This window comes from Ranitomeya variabilis, chromosome 5, assembly GCF_051348905.1.
Source record: "Ranitomeya variabilis isolate aRanVar5 chromosome 5, aRanVar5.hap1, whole genome shotgun sequence".
In the NCBI taxonomy this organism is placed as follows: Eukaryota; Metazoa; Chordata; class Amphibia; order Anura; family Dendrobatidae; genus Ranitomeya; species Ranitomeya variabilis.
Window position 1 is genome coordinate 663,442,655 of NC_135236.1, and position 15,807 is coordinate 663,458,461.

General features: G+C 47.0%; 1 protein-coding gene across 6 annotated transcripts in view; it reads left to right on the forward strand.

Annotated features, from left to right (window-relative positions):
* Positions 1–15,807, forward strand: part of PACSIN2 (protein kinase C and casein kinase substrate in neurons 2) — a 62,559-nt gene that overhangs the window by 42,960 nt on the left and 3,792 nt on the right. For all 6 annotated transcript variants that reach the window (XM_077266593.1, XM_077266595.1, XM_077266592.1 and 3 more), the window contains 6 exons: positions 3,920–4,076; positions 4,375–4,610; positions 4,769–4,924; positions 11,402–11,577; positions 13,389–13,509; positions 14,509–14,630. In XM_077266593.1, the coding sequence (XP_077122708.1) occupies positions 3,920–4,076; positions 4,375–4,610; positions 4,769–4,924; positions 11,402–11,577; positions 13,389–13,509; positions 14,509–14,630 (968 nt within the window). The remainder of the gene's footprint in view (positions 1–3,919; positions 4,077–4,374; positions 4,611–4,768; positions 4,925–11,401; positions 11,578–13,388; positions 13,510–14,508; positions 14,631–15,807) is intronic.

Here is a 15,807-nt window from a genome sequence, read left to right on the forward strand (position 1 = left end):
GTACCATGTACACCTAAGGAAAACCAAATCCGCTGTGCCCATGGTGCGGAAAATTCCATGCAGAAACGCTGCATTGTATTTTCCGCAGCATGTCAATTCTTTGTGCGGATTCCGCAGCGTTTTACACCTGTTCCTCAATAGGAATCCGCAGGTGAAATCCGCACAAAAAAACACTGGAAATCTGCTGTAAATCCGCAGGTAAAACGCAGTGCCTTTTACCTGCAGATTTTTCAAAAATCGTGCGGAAAGATCTCACACGAATCCGCAACGTGGGCACATAGCCTTAGGGTTAGGGTTGGAATTAGAGTTAGGGTTGGAATTAGGGCTAGGGTTTGAAATAGGGTTAAGATTAGGCTTGTGGTTAGGGTTACGGATAGGGTTAGGGGTGTGTTGGGGTTACAGTTGTGGTTAGGGTTGGGATTAGGGTTACGGTTGGGATTAGGGTTAGGATTAGGGTTGGAATTAGGGTTACGGGTGTGTTGCGGTTAGGGTTGTGGTTAGGGGTGTGTTGGGGTTAGGGTTGTGATTAGGGTTATGGCTACAGTTGGGATTAGGATTAGGGGTGTGTTGGGGTTAGTGTTGAAGTTAGAATTGAGGGGTTTCCACTGTTTAGGCACATCAGGGGTCTCCAAACGCAACATGGCGCCACCATTGATTCCAGCCAATCTTGCGTTGAAAAAGTCAAATGGTGCTCCCGCCCTTCCAAGCCCCGACGTGCGCCCAAACAGTGGTTTACCCCCACATTTGGGGTACCAGTGTACTCAGGACAAACTGGGCAACAACTGTTGGGGTCCAATTTCTCCTGTTACCCTTGCAAAAATAAAAAATTACTTGCTAAAACATAATTTTTGAGGAAAGAACAATTATTTTTTATTTTCACGGCTCTGCGTTATAAACTTCTGTGAAGCACTTGGGGGTTGAAAGTGCTCACCACACATCTAGATAAGTTCCTTCGGGGGTCTAGTTTCCAAAATGGGGTCACTTGTGGGGTGTTTCTACTGTTTAGGCACATCAGGGGCTCTGCAAATGCAATGTGACTCCCGCAGACCATTCCATCAAAGTCTGCATTTCAAATGTCACTACTTCCCTTCCGAGCCCTGACGTGTGCCCAAACAGTGGTTTACCCCCACATATGGGGTATCAGCGTACTCAGGAGAAACTGGACAACAACTTTTGGGGTCCAATTTCTCCTGTTACTCTTGCAAAAATAAAAAATTCTGGGCTAAAAAAATATTTTTGAGGAAAGGAAACACATTTTTTATTTTCACGGCTCTGCGTTATAAACTTCTGTGAAGCACTTGGGGGTGCAAAGTGCTCACCACACATCTAGATAAGTTCCCTTGGGGGTCTAGTTTCCAAAATGGAGTCACTTGTGGGGAGTTCCTACTGTTTAGGCACACCAGGGACTCTGCAAACGCAACCTGATGCCCGCAGACCATTCCATCAAAGTCTGCATTTCAAATGTCACTACTTCCCTTCCGAGCCCTGACGTGTGCCCAAACAGTGGTTTACCCCCACATATGGGGTATCAGCGTACTCAGGAGAAACTGGACAACAACTTTTGGGGTCCAATTTCTCCTGTTACCCTTGGGAAAATAAAAAATTGTGGGCTAAAAAATCATTTTTGAGAAAAGAAAAATTATTTTTTATTTTCATGGCTCTGCGTTATAAACTTCTGTGAAGCACTTGGGGGTTCAAAGTGCTCACCGCACATCTAGATTAGTTCCTTGGGAGGTCTAGTTTCCAAAATGGGTTCACTTGTGCGGGAGCTCCAATGTTTAGGCACACAGGGGCTCTCCAAACGCGACATGGTGTCCGCTAATGATTGGAGCTAATTTTCCATTCAAAAAGCCAAATGGCGTGCCTTCCCTTCCGAGCCCTGCGGTGCGCCCAAACAGTGGTTTACCCCCACATATGGGGTATCATCGTACTCAGGACAAACTGGACAACAACATTTGGGGTCCAATTTCTCCTATTACCCTTGGGAAAATAAAAAATTCTGGGCTAAAAATCATTTTTGAGGAAAGAAAAATTATTTTTTTATTTTCACGGCTCTGCGTTATAAACTTCTGTGAAGCACCTGGGGGTTATAAGTGCTCACTATGCATCTAGATAAGTTCCTTGGGGGGTCTAGTTTCCAAAATGGGGTCACTTGTAGGGGAGCTCCAATGTTTAGGCACACAGGGGCTCTCCAAACGCGACATGGTGTCCGCTAACGATTGGAGCTAATTTTCCATTCAAAAAGTCAAATGGCACGCCTCCTCTTCCGAGCCTTGCCGTGCACCCAAACAGTGGTTTACCCCCACATATGAGGTATCGGCATACTCAGGAGAAATTGCCCAACTAATTTTAGGATCCATTTTATCCTGTTGCCCATGTGAAAATGAAAAAATTGAGGCTAAAATAATTTTTTTGTGAAAAAAAAGTACTTTTTCATTTTTTACGGATCAATTTGTGAAGCACCTGGGGGTTTAAAGTGCTCACTATGCTTCTAGATAAGTTCCTTGGGGGGTCTAATTTCCAAAATGGGGTCACTTGTGGGGGAGCTCCAATGTTTAGGCACACGGGGGCTCTCCAAACGCGACATGGTGTCCGCTAAAGATTGGAGCCAATTTTTCATTCAAAAAGTCAAATGGCGCTCCTTCCCTTCCGAGCCCTGCCGTGCGCCCAAACAGTGGTTTACCCCCACATATGAGGTATCAGCGTACTCAGGACAAATTGGACAACAACGTCCGTGGTCCAGTTTCTCCTTTTACCCTTGGGAAAATAAAAAAATTGTTGCTAAAAGATCATTTTTGTGACTAAAAAGTTAAATGTTCATTTTTTCCTTCCATGTTGCTTCTGCTGCTGTGAAACACCTGAAGGGTTAATAAACTTCTTGAATGTGGTTTTGAGCACCTTGAGGGGTGCAGTTTTTAGAATGGTGTCACTTTTGGGTATTTTCAGCCATATAGAACCCTCAAACTGACTTCAAATGTGAGGTGGTCCCTAAAAAAAAATGGTTTTGTAAATTTTGTTGTAAAAATGAGAAATCACTGGTCAAATTTTAACCCTTATAACTTCCTAGCAAAAAAAAAATTTGTTTCCAAAATTGTGCTGATGTAAAGTAGACATGTGGGAAATGTTATTTATTAACTATTTTGTGTCACATAACTCTCTGGTTTAACAGAATAAAAATTCAAAATGTGAAAATTGCGAAATTTTCAAAATTTTTGCCAAATTTCCGCTTTTTTCACAAATAAACTCAGAAATTATCGACCTAAATTTACCACTAACATGAAGCCCAATATGTCACGAAAAAACAATCTCAGAATCGCTAGGATCCGTTGAAGCGTTCCTGAGTTATTACCTCATAAAGGGACACTGGTCAGAATTGCAAAAAACGGCAAGGTCATGAAGGGGTTAAAGGGGGGTGGGGAGGAAAGGGAGGGGCAATCACTTTTTCACACAGGACCCTGTAGGTTTGGATTTTTTTTTCCCTTAATAATAAAGACCTGTATTTTATTTTTACTTGTTATTTGTCTAACATTTTAAGTGTTTGGTGATCTGAAACATATAAGTGTGGCAAACATGCAAAATAGGAAATCAGGAAGGGGGCAAACACTTTTTCACACAACTGTACACGGCCGTAGCCTAGATAGGCAGTAATACTCACTCTCACTCTCTCACTCTCTCTCGATCTCTCGATATCTCTCTCAAATAAGGGAATGACTGGATGTGGGGGTGTTTGTTACTAAGGGACTGTGTAAGGTTACGGTATATGCTCTCGAGCCTTTGTAGATGCTTGTGCCTGCATTGGAGCTGTATACGCAAAGCGGCAATTTTTAATCCAGACTATTAAGCGAACTTCATTCTTATGTGTCTGCAATTTTATTTTTCATTGCAATTTTGTTTATTTTTTTAAAATAATTTTTGACAGATCGGCAATTACAAGCGTGCAGTCAAGAGGATAGACGACGGGCACAGACTCTGCAACGATTTAATGAACTGTCTGCACGAGCGGGCGAAAATCGAGAAGGCGTACGCGCAGCAGCTGACAGAATGGGCAAAGAGGTGGAAGCAGCTTGTGGAGAAAGGTAAAGAGGATGGAATCTGGGTGGGTCACATCTGTATTACCTTGGATCGGGCACAGAACGGTTGTCACTCCCCTTTCTCGCTCCGTGATAGCCAGCAGAATTGTGAGTTCAGCTCTGGAGTGTAACACAGACTGTAGGCAGTGCGGTGTCCTTTACGTAGCTTCTGTCCAGTGGTCTGTGTTTATATAGTGACATTTGTCTTTTAAAGCCTGTATTTGAGTCCAGAGCTGCATTAACAATCAGTCAGAGCAGAAATCTCCCAGCATTCCTCAGTGTAATACCACTTTACCTCTTGTAGGGCCTCAGTACGGCACCGGGGAGAAGGCCTGGAACGCCGTGATGACCGAAGCCGAGAGAGTCAGCGAGCTCCACCTCGAGGTGAAGAACGCGCTGATGAATGACGACTTCGAGAAAGTGAAGAACTGGCAGAAGGAGGCGTACCACAAGCAGATGATGGGGGGCTTCAAGGAGACCAAGGAAGCTGAAGATGGCTTCAGGAAAGCACAGAAGCCGTGGGCAAAGAAACTCAAGGAGGTGAGAGGGAAGACGGCCGCAATTCGTCACATTCCGCTCAGACGGCACGTGACCACTGCAGCCAATCGGTGGCTGCTGATTGGTTGAGGCGGTCACTACAAGTGCAAAGGTTCCACTTTTTTTTTTTTTTCTTTTTTTTTTATTTCGCCTTTCTCCAGGTGGAAGCAGCTAAGAAGGCTTACCACGCTGCCTGCAAGGAGGAGAAACTCGCCATATCCAGGGAGACAAACAGCAAAGCCGACCCTGCGCTCAATCCTGAGCAGCTGAAGAAACTCCAGGACAAAGTGGAGAAGAGCAAGCAGGACTCCCAGAAGGTGCGGATGTGGCGGGTCACCTCGCCTTTGTTTGTAGACCTGCCCTGGTGTAACGCCCCGACGAGCAAATATACGTGATCTGCAGCCGCCGCATTGCGAGAGCCCCAGTTCACAATCCGTAACACGGCTGCCGACTTACCACGTGCCCTATATAACCTGGGGGTCCTCTTATACACCTGGACCAGAAACCTCTGCATTCTTTATAGGAAAACCCCTGCTTAAAGGGATGGCATCAGATTAGAAGGTATTGGCTGTATTCTTCCAGGAACTGCGCCACTCTTATCTATAGACCGTGTCTGGTACTGCAGCTTTAACTTGTTCCTGCCCCAAGATGTACTGTTAAGCCATGGAGGGAGAGCGAAGGTCGCGCCATACAGGGTAGATGGCGGCTGTCTCTTACAACTCTGATAGCTGCTGTTTAACCACTTAAATGCTGCTCTCGGAGACTGTAATTGGCACAATCCCAGTATGGTGTCTGTTCAGGAACCAATCAACTACACCCCCAATACCCGCCTGTGACGACATTGTGGGGTGTCTAAAGGCCACCAACTGTATGCTCCCCATTGCGCAGGTTCCCCCACCCCTTTTCACGGTTTCAGCAGTTGTCGTCGTCCCCCATCCCCCCCGGTTGCAGAGGTTGTTCGCCCCCTCTCCCCGGTTGCGGAGGTTGTTCGACCCCCCCCCCCTCCCCCCTCCCCAGTTGCGTAGGTTGTTTGACACCCCTCCCCCCCCTGCTCCCCCGGGTGCGGAGGTTGTTCGACCCCACCATCACCAACACCCCTCCTTCCCGGTCGCGTAGGTTGTTGGTGTTATTTATTTCTATAGCACCATTGATACCATGGTGCTGTACATGAGAAGAGGTTACATACAAATTACAGATATTGCTTACTGTAAGCAAACTAACAATTACAGAGGGGCGAGGACCCTGCCCTTGCGGGTTTACATTCTATAGGATTGTGGGGAAGGAGACAGTAGGTTAGGGGGTTGCGGCAGCTTCGGTGTTGGTGAGGCAGTATCTCCGATAGTGATGAGGAGGCAGCGGGGTCAGTGCAGGCTGTAGGCTTTCCTGAAGAGGTGGGTTTTCAGGTTCCGTCTGAAGGATCCCACTGTGGTTGATAGTCGGACGTGTTGGGGCAGAGAGTTCCAGAGGATGGGGGATATTCGGAAGAAGTCTTCAAGGCGGTTGGGTGAGGAGCGAATAAGTGTGGAGGAGAGAAGGAGGTCTTGGGAGGACCGGAGATTACGTGAGGGAAGATATCGGGAGATTAGTTCAGAGATACAGTGGGGCAAAAAAGTATTTAGTCAGTCAGCAATAGTGCAAGTTCCACCACTTAAAAAGATGAGAGGCGTCTGTAATTTACATCATAGGTAGACCTCAACTATGGGAGACAAACTGAGAAAAAAAAATCCAGAAAATCACATTGTCTGTTTTTTTATCATTTTATTTGCATATTATGGTGGAAAATAAGTATTTGGTCAGAAACAAAGTTTCATCTCAATACTTTGTAATCTATCCTTTGTTAGCAATGACAGAGGTCTAACGTTTTCTGTAAGTCTTCACAAGGTTGCCACACACTGTTGTTGGTATGTTGGCCCATTCCTCCATGCAGATCTCCTCTAGAGCAGTGATGTTTTTGGCTTTTCGCTTGGCAACACGGACTTTCAACTCCCTCCAAAGGTTTTCTATAGGGTTGAGATCTGGAGACTGGCTAGGCCACTCCAGGACCTTGAAATGCTTCTTACGAAGCCACTCCTTCGTTGCCCTGGCGGTGTGCTTTGGATCATTGTCATGTTGAAAGACCCAGCCACGTTTCATCTTCAATGCCCTTGCTGATGGAAGGAGGTTTGCACTCAAAATCTCACGATACATGGCCCCATTCATTCTTTCATGTACCCGGATCAGTCGTCCTGGCCCCTTTGCAGAGAAACAGCCCCAAAGCATGGTGTTTCCACCACCATGCTTTACAGTAGGTATGGTGTTTGATGGATGCAACTCAGTATTCTTTTTCCTCCAAACACGACAAGTTGTGTTTCTACCAAACAGTTCCAGTTTGGTTTCATCAGACCATAGGACATTCTCCCAAAACTCCTCTGGATCATCCAAATGCTCTCTAGCAAACTTCAGACGGGCTCGGACATGTACTGGCTTAAGCAGTGGGACACGTCTGGCACTGCAGGATCTGAGTCCATGGTGGCGTAGTGTGTTACTTATGGTAGGCCTTGTTACATTGGTCCCAGCTCTCTGCAGTTCATTCACTAGGTCCCCCCGCGTGGTTCTGGGATTTTTGCTCACCGTTCTTGTGATCATTCTGACACCACGGGGTGGGATTTTGCGTGGAGCCCCAGATCGAGGGAGATTATCAGTGGTCTTGAATGTCTTCCATTTTCTAATTATTGCTCCCACTGTTGATTTCTTCACTCCAAGCTGGTTGGCTATTGCAGATTCAGTCTTCCCAGCCTGGTGCAGGGCTACAATTTTGTTTCTGGTGTCCTTTGACAGCTCTTTGGTCTTCACCATAGTGGAGTTTGGAGTCAGACTGTTTGAGGGTGTGCACAGGTGTCTTTTTATACTGATAACAAGTTTAAACAGGTGCCATTACTACAGGTAATGAGTGGAGGAAAGAGGAGACTCTTAAAGAAGAAGTTACAGGTCTGTGAGAGCCAGAAATCTTGATTATTTGTTTCTGACCAAATACTTATTTTCCACCATAAAATGCAAATAAAATGATAAAAAAACAGACAATGTGATTTTCTGGATTTTTTTTTCTCAGTTTGTCTCCCATAGTTGAGGTCTACCTATGATGTAAATTACAGACGCCTCTCATCTTTTTAAGTGGTGGAACTTGCACTATTGCTGACTGACTAAATACTTTTTTGCCCCACTGTATATGGAGGAGACAGGTTATGGATGGCTTTGTACAGTTGTGGCCAAAAGTATTGACACCCCTGCAATTCTGTCAGATAATACTCAGTTTCTTCCTGAAAATGATTGCAAACACAAATTATTTGGTATTATCTTCATTTAATTTGTCTTAAATGAAAAAACACAAAAAGAATATAAAAAAGGGGGTGGACAAAAGTATTGGCACTGTTCGAAAAATCATGTGATGCTTCTCTAATTAGTGTAATTAACAGCACCGGTAACTTACCTGTGGCACCTAACAGGTGTTGGCAATAACTAAATCACACTTGCAGCCAGTTGACATGGATTAAAGTTGACTCAACCTCTGTCCTGTGTCCTTGTGTGTACCACATTGAGCATGGAGAAAAGAAAGACCAAAGAACTGTCTGAGGACTTGAGAAACCAAATTGTGAGGAAGCATGAGCAATCTCAAGGCTACAAGTCCATCTCCAAAGACCTGAATGTTCCTGTGTCTACCGTGCGCAGTGTCATCAAGAAGTGTAAAGCCCATGGCACTGTGGCTAACCTCCCTAGATGTGGACGGAAAAGAAAAATTGACAAGAGATTTCAACGCAAGATTGTGCGGATGTTGGATAAAGAACCTCGACTAACATCCAAACAAGTTCAAGCTGCCCTGCAGTCTGAGGGTACAACAGTGTCAACCCGTACTATCCGTCGGCGTCTGAATGAAAAGGACTGTATGGTAGGAGACCCAGGAAGACCCCACTTCTTACCCCGAGACATAAAAAAGCCAGGCTGGAGTTTGCCAAAACTTACGTGAAAAAGCCTAAAACGTTTGGAAGAATGTTCTCTGGTCAGATGAGACAAAAGTAGAGCTTTTTGGGCAAAGACATCAACATAGAGTTTACATGAGAAAAAAAGAGGCATTCAAAGAAAAGGACACGGTTCCTACAGTCATACATGGCGGAGGTTCCCTGATGTTTTGGGGTTGCTTTGCTGCCTCTGGCACTGGACTGCTTGACCGTGTGCATGGCATTATGAAGTCTGAAGACTACCAACAAATTTTGCAGCATAATGTAGGGCCCAGTGTGAGAAAGCTGGGTCTCCCTCAGAGGTCATGGGTCTTCCAGCAGGACAATGACCCGAAACACACTTTAAAAAGCACTAGAAAATGGTTTGAGAGAAAGCGCTGGAGACTTCTAAGGTGGCCAGCAATGATTCCAGACCTGAATCCCATAGAACACCTGTGGAGAGATCTAAAAATGGCCATTTGGAGAAGGCACCCTTCAAATATCAGGGACCTGGAGCAGTTTGCCAAAGAAGAATGGTCTAAAATTCCAGCAGAGCATTGTAAGAAACTCTATGATGGTTACCGGAAGCGGTTGGTCGCAGTTATTTTGGCTAAAGGTCGTGCAACCAAGTATTAGGCTGAGGGTGCCAATACTTTTGTCTGGCCCATTTTTGGAGTTTTGTGTGAAATGATCAATGTTTTGCTTTTTGCTTCATTCTCTTTTGTGTTTTTTTTTTTCATTTAAGACAAATTAAATGAAGATGATAATACCAAAGAATTTGTGATTGCCATCATTTTCAGGAAGAAACTGAGTATTATCTGACAGAATTGCAGGGGTGTCAATACTTTTGGCCACAACCATAGGTCAGTATTAGTAATTTGAACTGGATACGCTGAGGGAATGGGAGCCAGTGAAGAGATTTGCAGAGCGGGGAAGCGGAGGAGTAGCGAGGAGAGAGATGGATTAGTCGGGCAGCAGAGTTAAGGATGGGCTGGAGAGGTGCAAGGGTGTTTGCAGGCAGGCCACAGAAAAGGATGTTGCAGTATTCGAGGCGGGAGATGAGGGCATGCACAAGCATTTTAGTAGATTGACGGTTGAGGAAAGGACAGATTCTGGAGATATTTTTGAGCTGGAGGCGACAGGAGGTGGAGAGAGCTTAGATGTGCAGTTTGAAGGACCGGGCAGAGTCAAGTGTTACTCCGAGGCAGCGGACTTCCGGTATGAGGGAAAGCGTGATGTCGTTAATTGCGATAGATAGGTCAGGTAAGGAAGATCTATGAGATGGAGGAAATATGATAAGTTCAGATTTGTCCACATTGAGTTTGAGGAAGTGAGAGGAGAAGGAGGATATGGCTGATAGGCACTCCGGGATTCTGGACAGCAGAGAGGTGACGTCTGGGCCAGAGAGGTAGATCTGAGTGTCATCAGCATAGAGGTGGTACTGGAATCCATTGGACTTCATAAGTTGTCCCAGGCCGAGTGTATAGATTGAGAAGAGTAGGGGTCATAGAACAGAGCCTTGGGGGACTCCAATAGAGAGAGGGTGGGATGAGGAGGTAGTGTGGGAGTGGGAGACGCTGAATGTGCGGTTGGAAAGGTATGAGGAGATCCAGGATAGGGCGAGGTCTTTGATGCCAAAGGAGGAGAGGATCTGTAGTAGGAGGCAGTGGTCAACTGTGTCGAAGGCAGAGGACAGGTCTAGAAGTAGGAGTACAGAGTATTGTCTGTTAGCTTTGGCTGTAAGTAGGTCGTTAGTAATTTTGGTCAGGGCTATCTCAGTTTAGTGATGGGGACGGAAACCAGATTGTAGATTGTCAAACAGCAAGTTAGATGAGAGGTGGGAGGAAGCGAATGGGAGCAGCGATATTGGGCGATAGCTGGACATAGCAGTTGGATCGAGGGTTGGCTTTCTAAGGATAGGTGGATCCGCAGCTGCGGAGGTTGTTTGCGAATTCCCCCCCCCTTCCAGTTGCGGAGGTTGTTCGCGGCCCCCCCCCCCCCCCCGTCCCCGGTTGCAGAGGTTGTTCGCCCTCTCCCCGGTTGCGGAGGTTGTTTGCCCCCCTCTCCCCTGGATTGGGGCATGTGGTGTAGGATACGAGCGCAGCCCTGTCACTTGTCACGACCTCTTGTTTTCATGCCTGGAAATCCTGATCTACTTCTCCACAAACTACGAGAAGCCGTTGAATAATTCATGGTGCCCCTGGTGAATAATGAATAGGACATCGGAGTAGGGGGACTTCCCTTCTCACCATGACGTGTGGGCGCTTATATAGGGGGCTGTAAGGTTTACATATGTTACCTTTTTACCCTCGTCTGTTTTTTTTTTTTTTTAAACATTTTTTAATATCCCCCCCCCCCCCTCAAAATGGAATCAAAACAAAATTAACAACAGCACAGAGTATTTGAGGAGGGCTATAGGCTGGTCTTATGGGAGTCAATACAGTGTCAAATCGTGGTATTAGGTGGGGGGTGTATGTGAAAGGTAATATAGGAGCCGGTAGTGGAAGAAGCAGCACAGAGTATTTCAGGAGATGAAAATGAGCGGAGTTCAAAAATGTGGAGATCACAGACGTGACAATAGAAGGAGCAGCACAGAGTATTTCAGGAGCTCAGGTGGGGGAAGGGTGGGGATCGGGAGACCCTCACATCATCAATCAATAGCAGAGGGGACATTTCTATACTGATCTCCCAGCCCCCAATAACACTTCTTGCCGTTTTGCTGGCTCATACCTGCTGATTGTCTCCTTTTTTTAAAACCGTGTGAAGGAAATGACCCAGCGCAGCAATGTCGGTGAATAATCCGCCGTCCTGTGCTCTTCACAGACCAAAGAGAAATACGAGAAGACCCTGAAGGACCTGGACGGCGCCACCCCGCAGTACATGGAGAACATGGAGCAGGTGTTCGAGCAGTGCCAGCAGTTCGAGGACAAGAGACTCCGCTTCTTCCGAGATCTTCTGCTCGACGTGGAGAAACATCTGGACCTGTCCAATCTGGATGGGTAAGATCTCATCATTAGGGTCAGTGTTGTCCTTGGCGCGGAGCTTCCAGACCTGAGGAGGGTGGAAGGATCCTTGTAGATATGGCCGGACGGATCAGATCAACTCGATAGATGGGAAGACATTGAATGTTTATGGATAGGAGGAGACGTGGAGTGATGGCTAGAACCAGGCAGGGAAGTGTTGTCTTCTATCCTTGGGATCCATAGGATAGGAGATACTTTACCAATCACTGAGCGTTTCTCCACTTGGACGCCCAACGATCCCAAGATCGGAGCTCTGGAACCTGAAGAAAACCTCAGCCCCCATCCTGAATGGAGCGGAGCTGTGCAGGTTCGGCCTCCGCTTCACTCATTGTCTATGATACTGTCTGAAAGAGCCGAGTACCAGAGACCTAAAACCATTGGGGCTGCAGAGCCTCAATCTTGGCATTGTTGTGGGTCTCAGAGGTCAAACTCTGTCATCAGCAAGTTATCCTCTATCCATGGATATGGACGCGGATCACTGAGAGTTTGAGCATTGAGATCACGCAACGATCCCAAGATCAGGACTCTGGAACTGCAAGAAAAGAGGCTGTGCGTCCCGGTCCTGATCGGAGCCGAGTGGCGGATGCTTGGCCTCTGCTCCATTTATTGTCCTTGGGACTGTCAGGAATGCCTGACACACCTCATTGACTATCCCATAGACAAAGAATGGAGGAAGTGCAGCTGCGGTCCATCCAGGACAGGTCTGCAGAGCCCATTTTCATGGCATTCAAGAACCCTATTCTTGGGATCACTGAGGGTCCCAGTGATTAGCTCTCCCCTCGTGTTGACCCCCATCCCTCTCTCCCTCCTGTGTTGACCCCATCCCTCTCCCCTTCTCTTGGGTTGACCCCATCCCTCTCATTTTGACCCCCATCCCTCTTTCCCTCCTGTGTTAACCCCATCCCTCTTCCCTTCTGTTGGGTTGACCCCCATCCCTCTCCCCTTCTCTTGGGTTGACCCCTGTCCCTCTCATGTTGACCCCCATCCCTCCCTCCTGTTTTTTGACCCCCGTCCCTCCTTCTCTTGGGTTGACCCCCATCCCTCCTTCTCTTGGGTTGACCCCCGTCCCTCTCTCCCGGGTTGACCCCCGTCCCTCTCTCCCTTCTCTTGGGTTGACCCCCGTCCCTCTCTCCTTTCTCTTGGGTTGACCCCCGTCCCTCTTTCTCTTGGCTTGACCCCCGTCCCTCTTTCTCTTGGCTTGACCCCCGTCCCTCTTTCTCTTGGCTTGACCCCCGTCCCTCTTTCTCTTGGGTTGACCTCCGTCCCTCTCTTCTTTCTCTTGGGTTGACCCCCGTCCCTCTCTTCTTTCTCTTGGCTTGACCCCCGTCCCTCTCTTCTTTCTCTTGGCTTGACCCCCGTCCCTCTCTTCTTTCTCTTGGCTTGACCCCCGTCCCTCTCTTCTTTCTCTTGGCTTGACCCCCGTCCCTCTCTTCTTTCTCTTGGCTTGACCCCCGTCCCTCTCTTCTTTCTCTTGGCTTGACCCCCGTCCCTCTCTTCTTTCTCTTGGCTTGACCCCCGTCCCTCTCCCCCTCCTGTGCTTGCTCCGTGGCCGGTCACACTGTCCGTGCAGTGATGGCAGCCTTGTTGCTGACAGTGTTCTCCCGCCTTTGCTTTCCTGTAACTGTATTGATTGCTTTCCTTATTGATGTCTCCCAGGGGGGATATAAAGACCCCGACGCCTCCTACGCATTAATGTGCTCTTGATATTTCCCTGGAGACATATGGCGGCACTAATCACTCTGGTGAAATACTGCCCGTGTCACTGACTGTTTCCTCCTCCTCCCCAGTTATTCCAGTATATACCGAGACCTGGATTACACCATCAAGTCGGCCGACGTCCTGGAGGACCTGAAGTGGTTCAAGAACAATCACGGCCCCGGCATGTCCATGAACTGGCCCCAGTTTGAGGTGGGGAGATACGATTGTGGGTGGGCATCCATCGCCTGTGTATGGCCGGGTGGGGGGCACAGGTCTCTCCTATAAAGGCGGAATATCAGAGCAGTGGCGCCCTCCCCCTGAGGATGGCCGCTGCCGGTATGACGTGGCGTTTACATTTTCCTATGCAATGTTAATATTTCTCCTCCTGTCTCTCTCCTGCCTTCCATGATGCAAGGACGAGGTAAGTTACGTTCCCCCCGGTGCTCCGTCCGCTCCTCGCCCCATTATAAAAAAAAATTTTTTTCCCCCAGTGTAATTTCTACAGTATATTGTCCACACTGATTATTTGCGCTGGTATTTGTAGTTCCCCAGCGGCCACATAACTGGATGTGTTAAATCCTAAGGAAAACTTGTTTTTTGTTACATTCCCATTGCACGCCAATAGGAGTGTAATATTATCCGGGCGCAGCGCCCCCTTCTGGTAGATCATCACGCTGCAGTGCATCTACGTGATCGCTTTCATTACATCAATGTTTTGGTTTGTTTTGTTTTTTTTCAAGGGCATGTGCGCCCCCCAGGGTTCTGCCAACCTCACTGCTGCCACCCTGTGGTGAGCAGCTGTAATAGCAGATGGCCTCTCATCTACAGTGTTTCGCTTTTGTACTGAAGTTAATGGTGCGTGAAACGCGACCGGGAGGCTTCGGGGCTAGTTCTCGCCTGATTTTTTTTTTTTTTTTTTTTTTTTTAATTTTTAAAATTTTATTTTTTTTATTTTGTCATGGCAACCTGATGGCGGCTCATCCTCGCGCTCCAGTTACATCTCGCGGCGCTCGTCACGATCCAGAGCAGCGCTCCCCTCACACGCTGCATGATCCGTTCCGTTTCATTTGCTTCTCATGAGATGAAAAAAAAAAAAATGGCCAATTGTCGCTTCATTATGTCCTTTGTGCACAGTGCCCCCTGCTGGAGAGAGTGGAGTACTGCACCTTCATCTTCCCTTTTTTTTGTTTTGTTAACCCTTTCTTGTAGGAATGGTCTGCGGACTTAAACCGTACTCTGAGCCGGAGAGAGAAGAAGAAGCCCGGAGAGGGGGTCACCCTGACGGGAATCAGTCAGGCGGGCGAGGGGTCTCTGCAGAACAAACACAGCAGGTGGGTCCGCACGTTCAGCTCGCACCGCGGCTTATATCTTTACATTGGACTTAGTTAATGGGTGTTATGTAATGCCTCAGTTATCCTAAGGTGGCGCTGCAGGGAATAGAAGTACTCCCAGTAATTACAGCTGATTAGTGGGAGTCTCGGCTCATTATAAAAGGTCACTTTTAGGTGGAGGACCCCTTCAAAATTATTATTTATTTTTTTTTTTATCATGATTCTTAGTTAATCCCATCTCCACGATCCTATCCCAATATGAAGTTGGTGCAATAATATTAGCACATATCTCCAATTAGAATTGTAGTATAGTTCTTCTGATTAGCTAGGTCGCTTAGCCTATTTGCAGGGCATTGCATAGCTTAGGTGTCCATGGTTACGACAACTAACTGTCACTATGTGAGTGGATGTAACCATGGATACCTAAGCTACTGCAGTGCCCTGCACATGGGCTAATCGGAAGAACTGTACTACATTTCTAATTGGAAGCATTTGCTAATATTATTATTACTACACCTACTACATATCAGTATAGGGTCTTGGAGATGGGAATATCCCTTTAAATGTATTTGATACTTTTCCATTATCCAGATGCAACTGGTGTCCCTAAAGTAATGGGAGCAGAGTCACAATGAATAAAATATATGGGAAGTGAGTTACTCATGTAATTGGGGTGGCGGGAGACCATCTATTGGGGGGCATGTTCCAGGAGAAAGAACCACCCGTTAGTAGCGTCAAGTCACTTAAAGCTGTATTCCCATCTCCATAATCCTATCCCAATATGTAATACGTGTAATAATATTAAGAAATGCCTCCAATTTAGAAACATAGTATAGTTCTTCTGATTAGCTATGTCACTTACCCCATGTACAGGGCATTGCTTAGGTATCCACGGTTATGTCTACTCGTAAAGTGACAGCTGGTTGTAACCATGGATACCTAAGCTACAGCAATGCCCTTCGTATCAGGTAAGCGACATGGCTAATCAGGAGAACTAGACTACATTTCTAATTGGAGGTGTTTCCCTAAAATTATTATCATGACTCATTGGATCTTGGAGATGGGAATACCCCCTTACCTGAGGGGTTATGGCTAGGCCTAGCGATTGCTAGGATGAACCCACGGTGCTGGTGAAGGACTTTCGCACCCCACCCCACCCCCGGTCCGGCTGCCACGT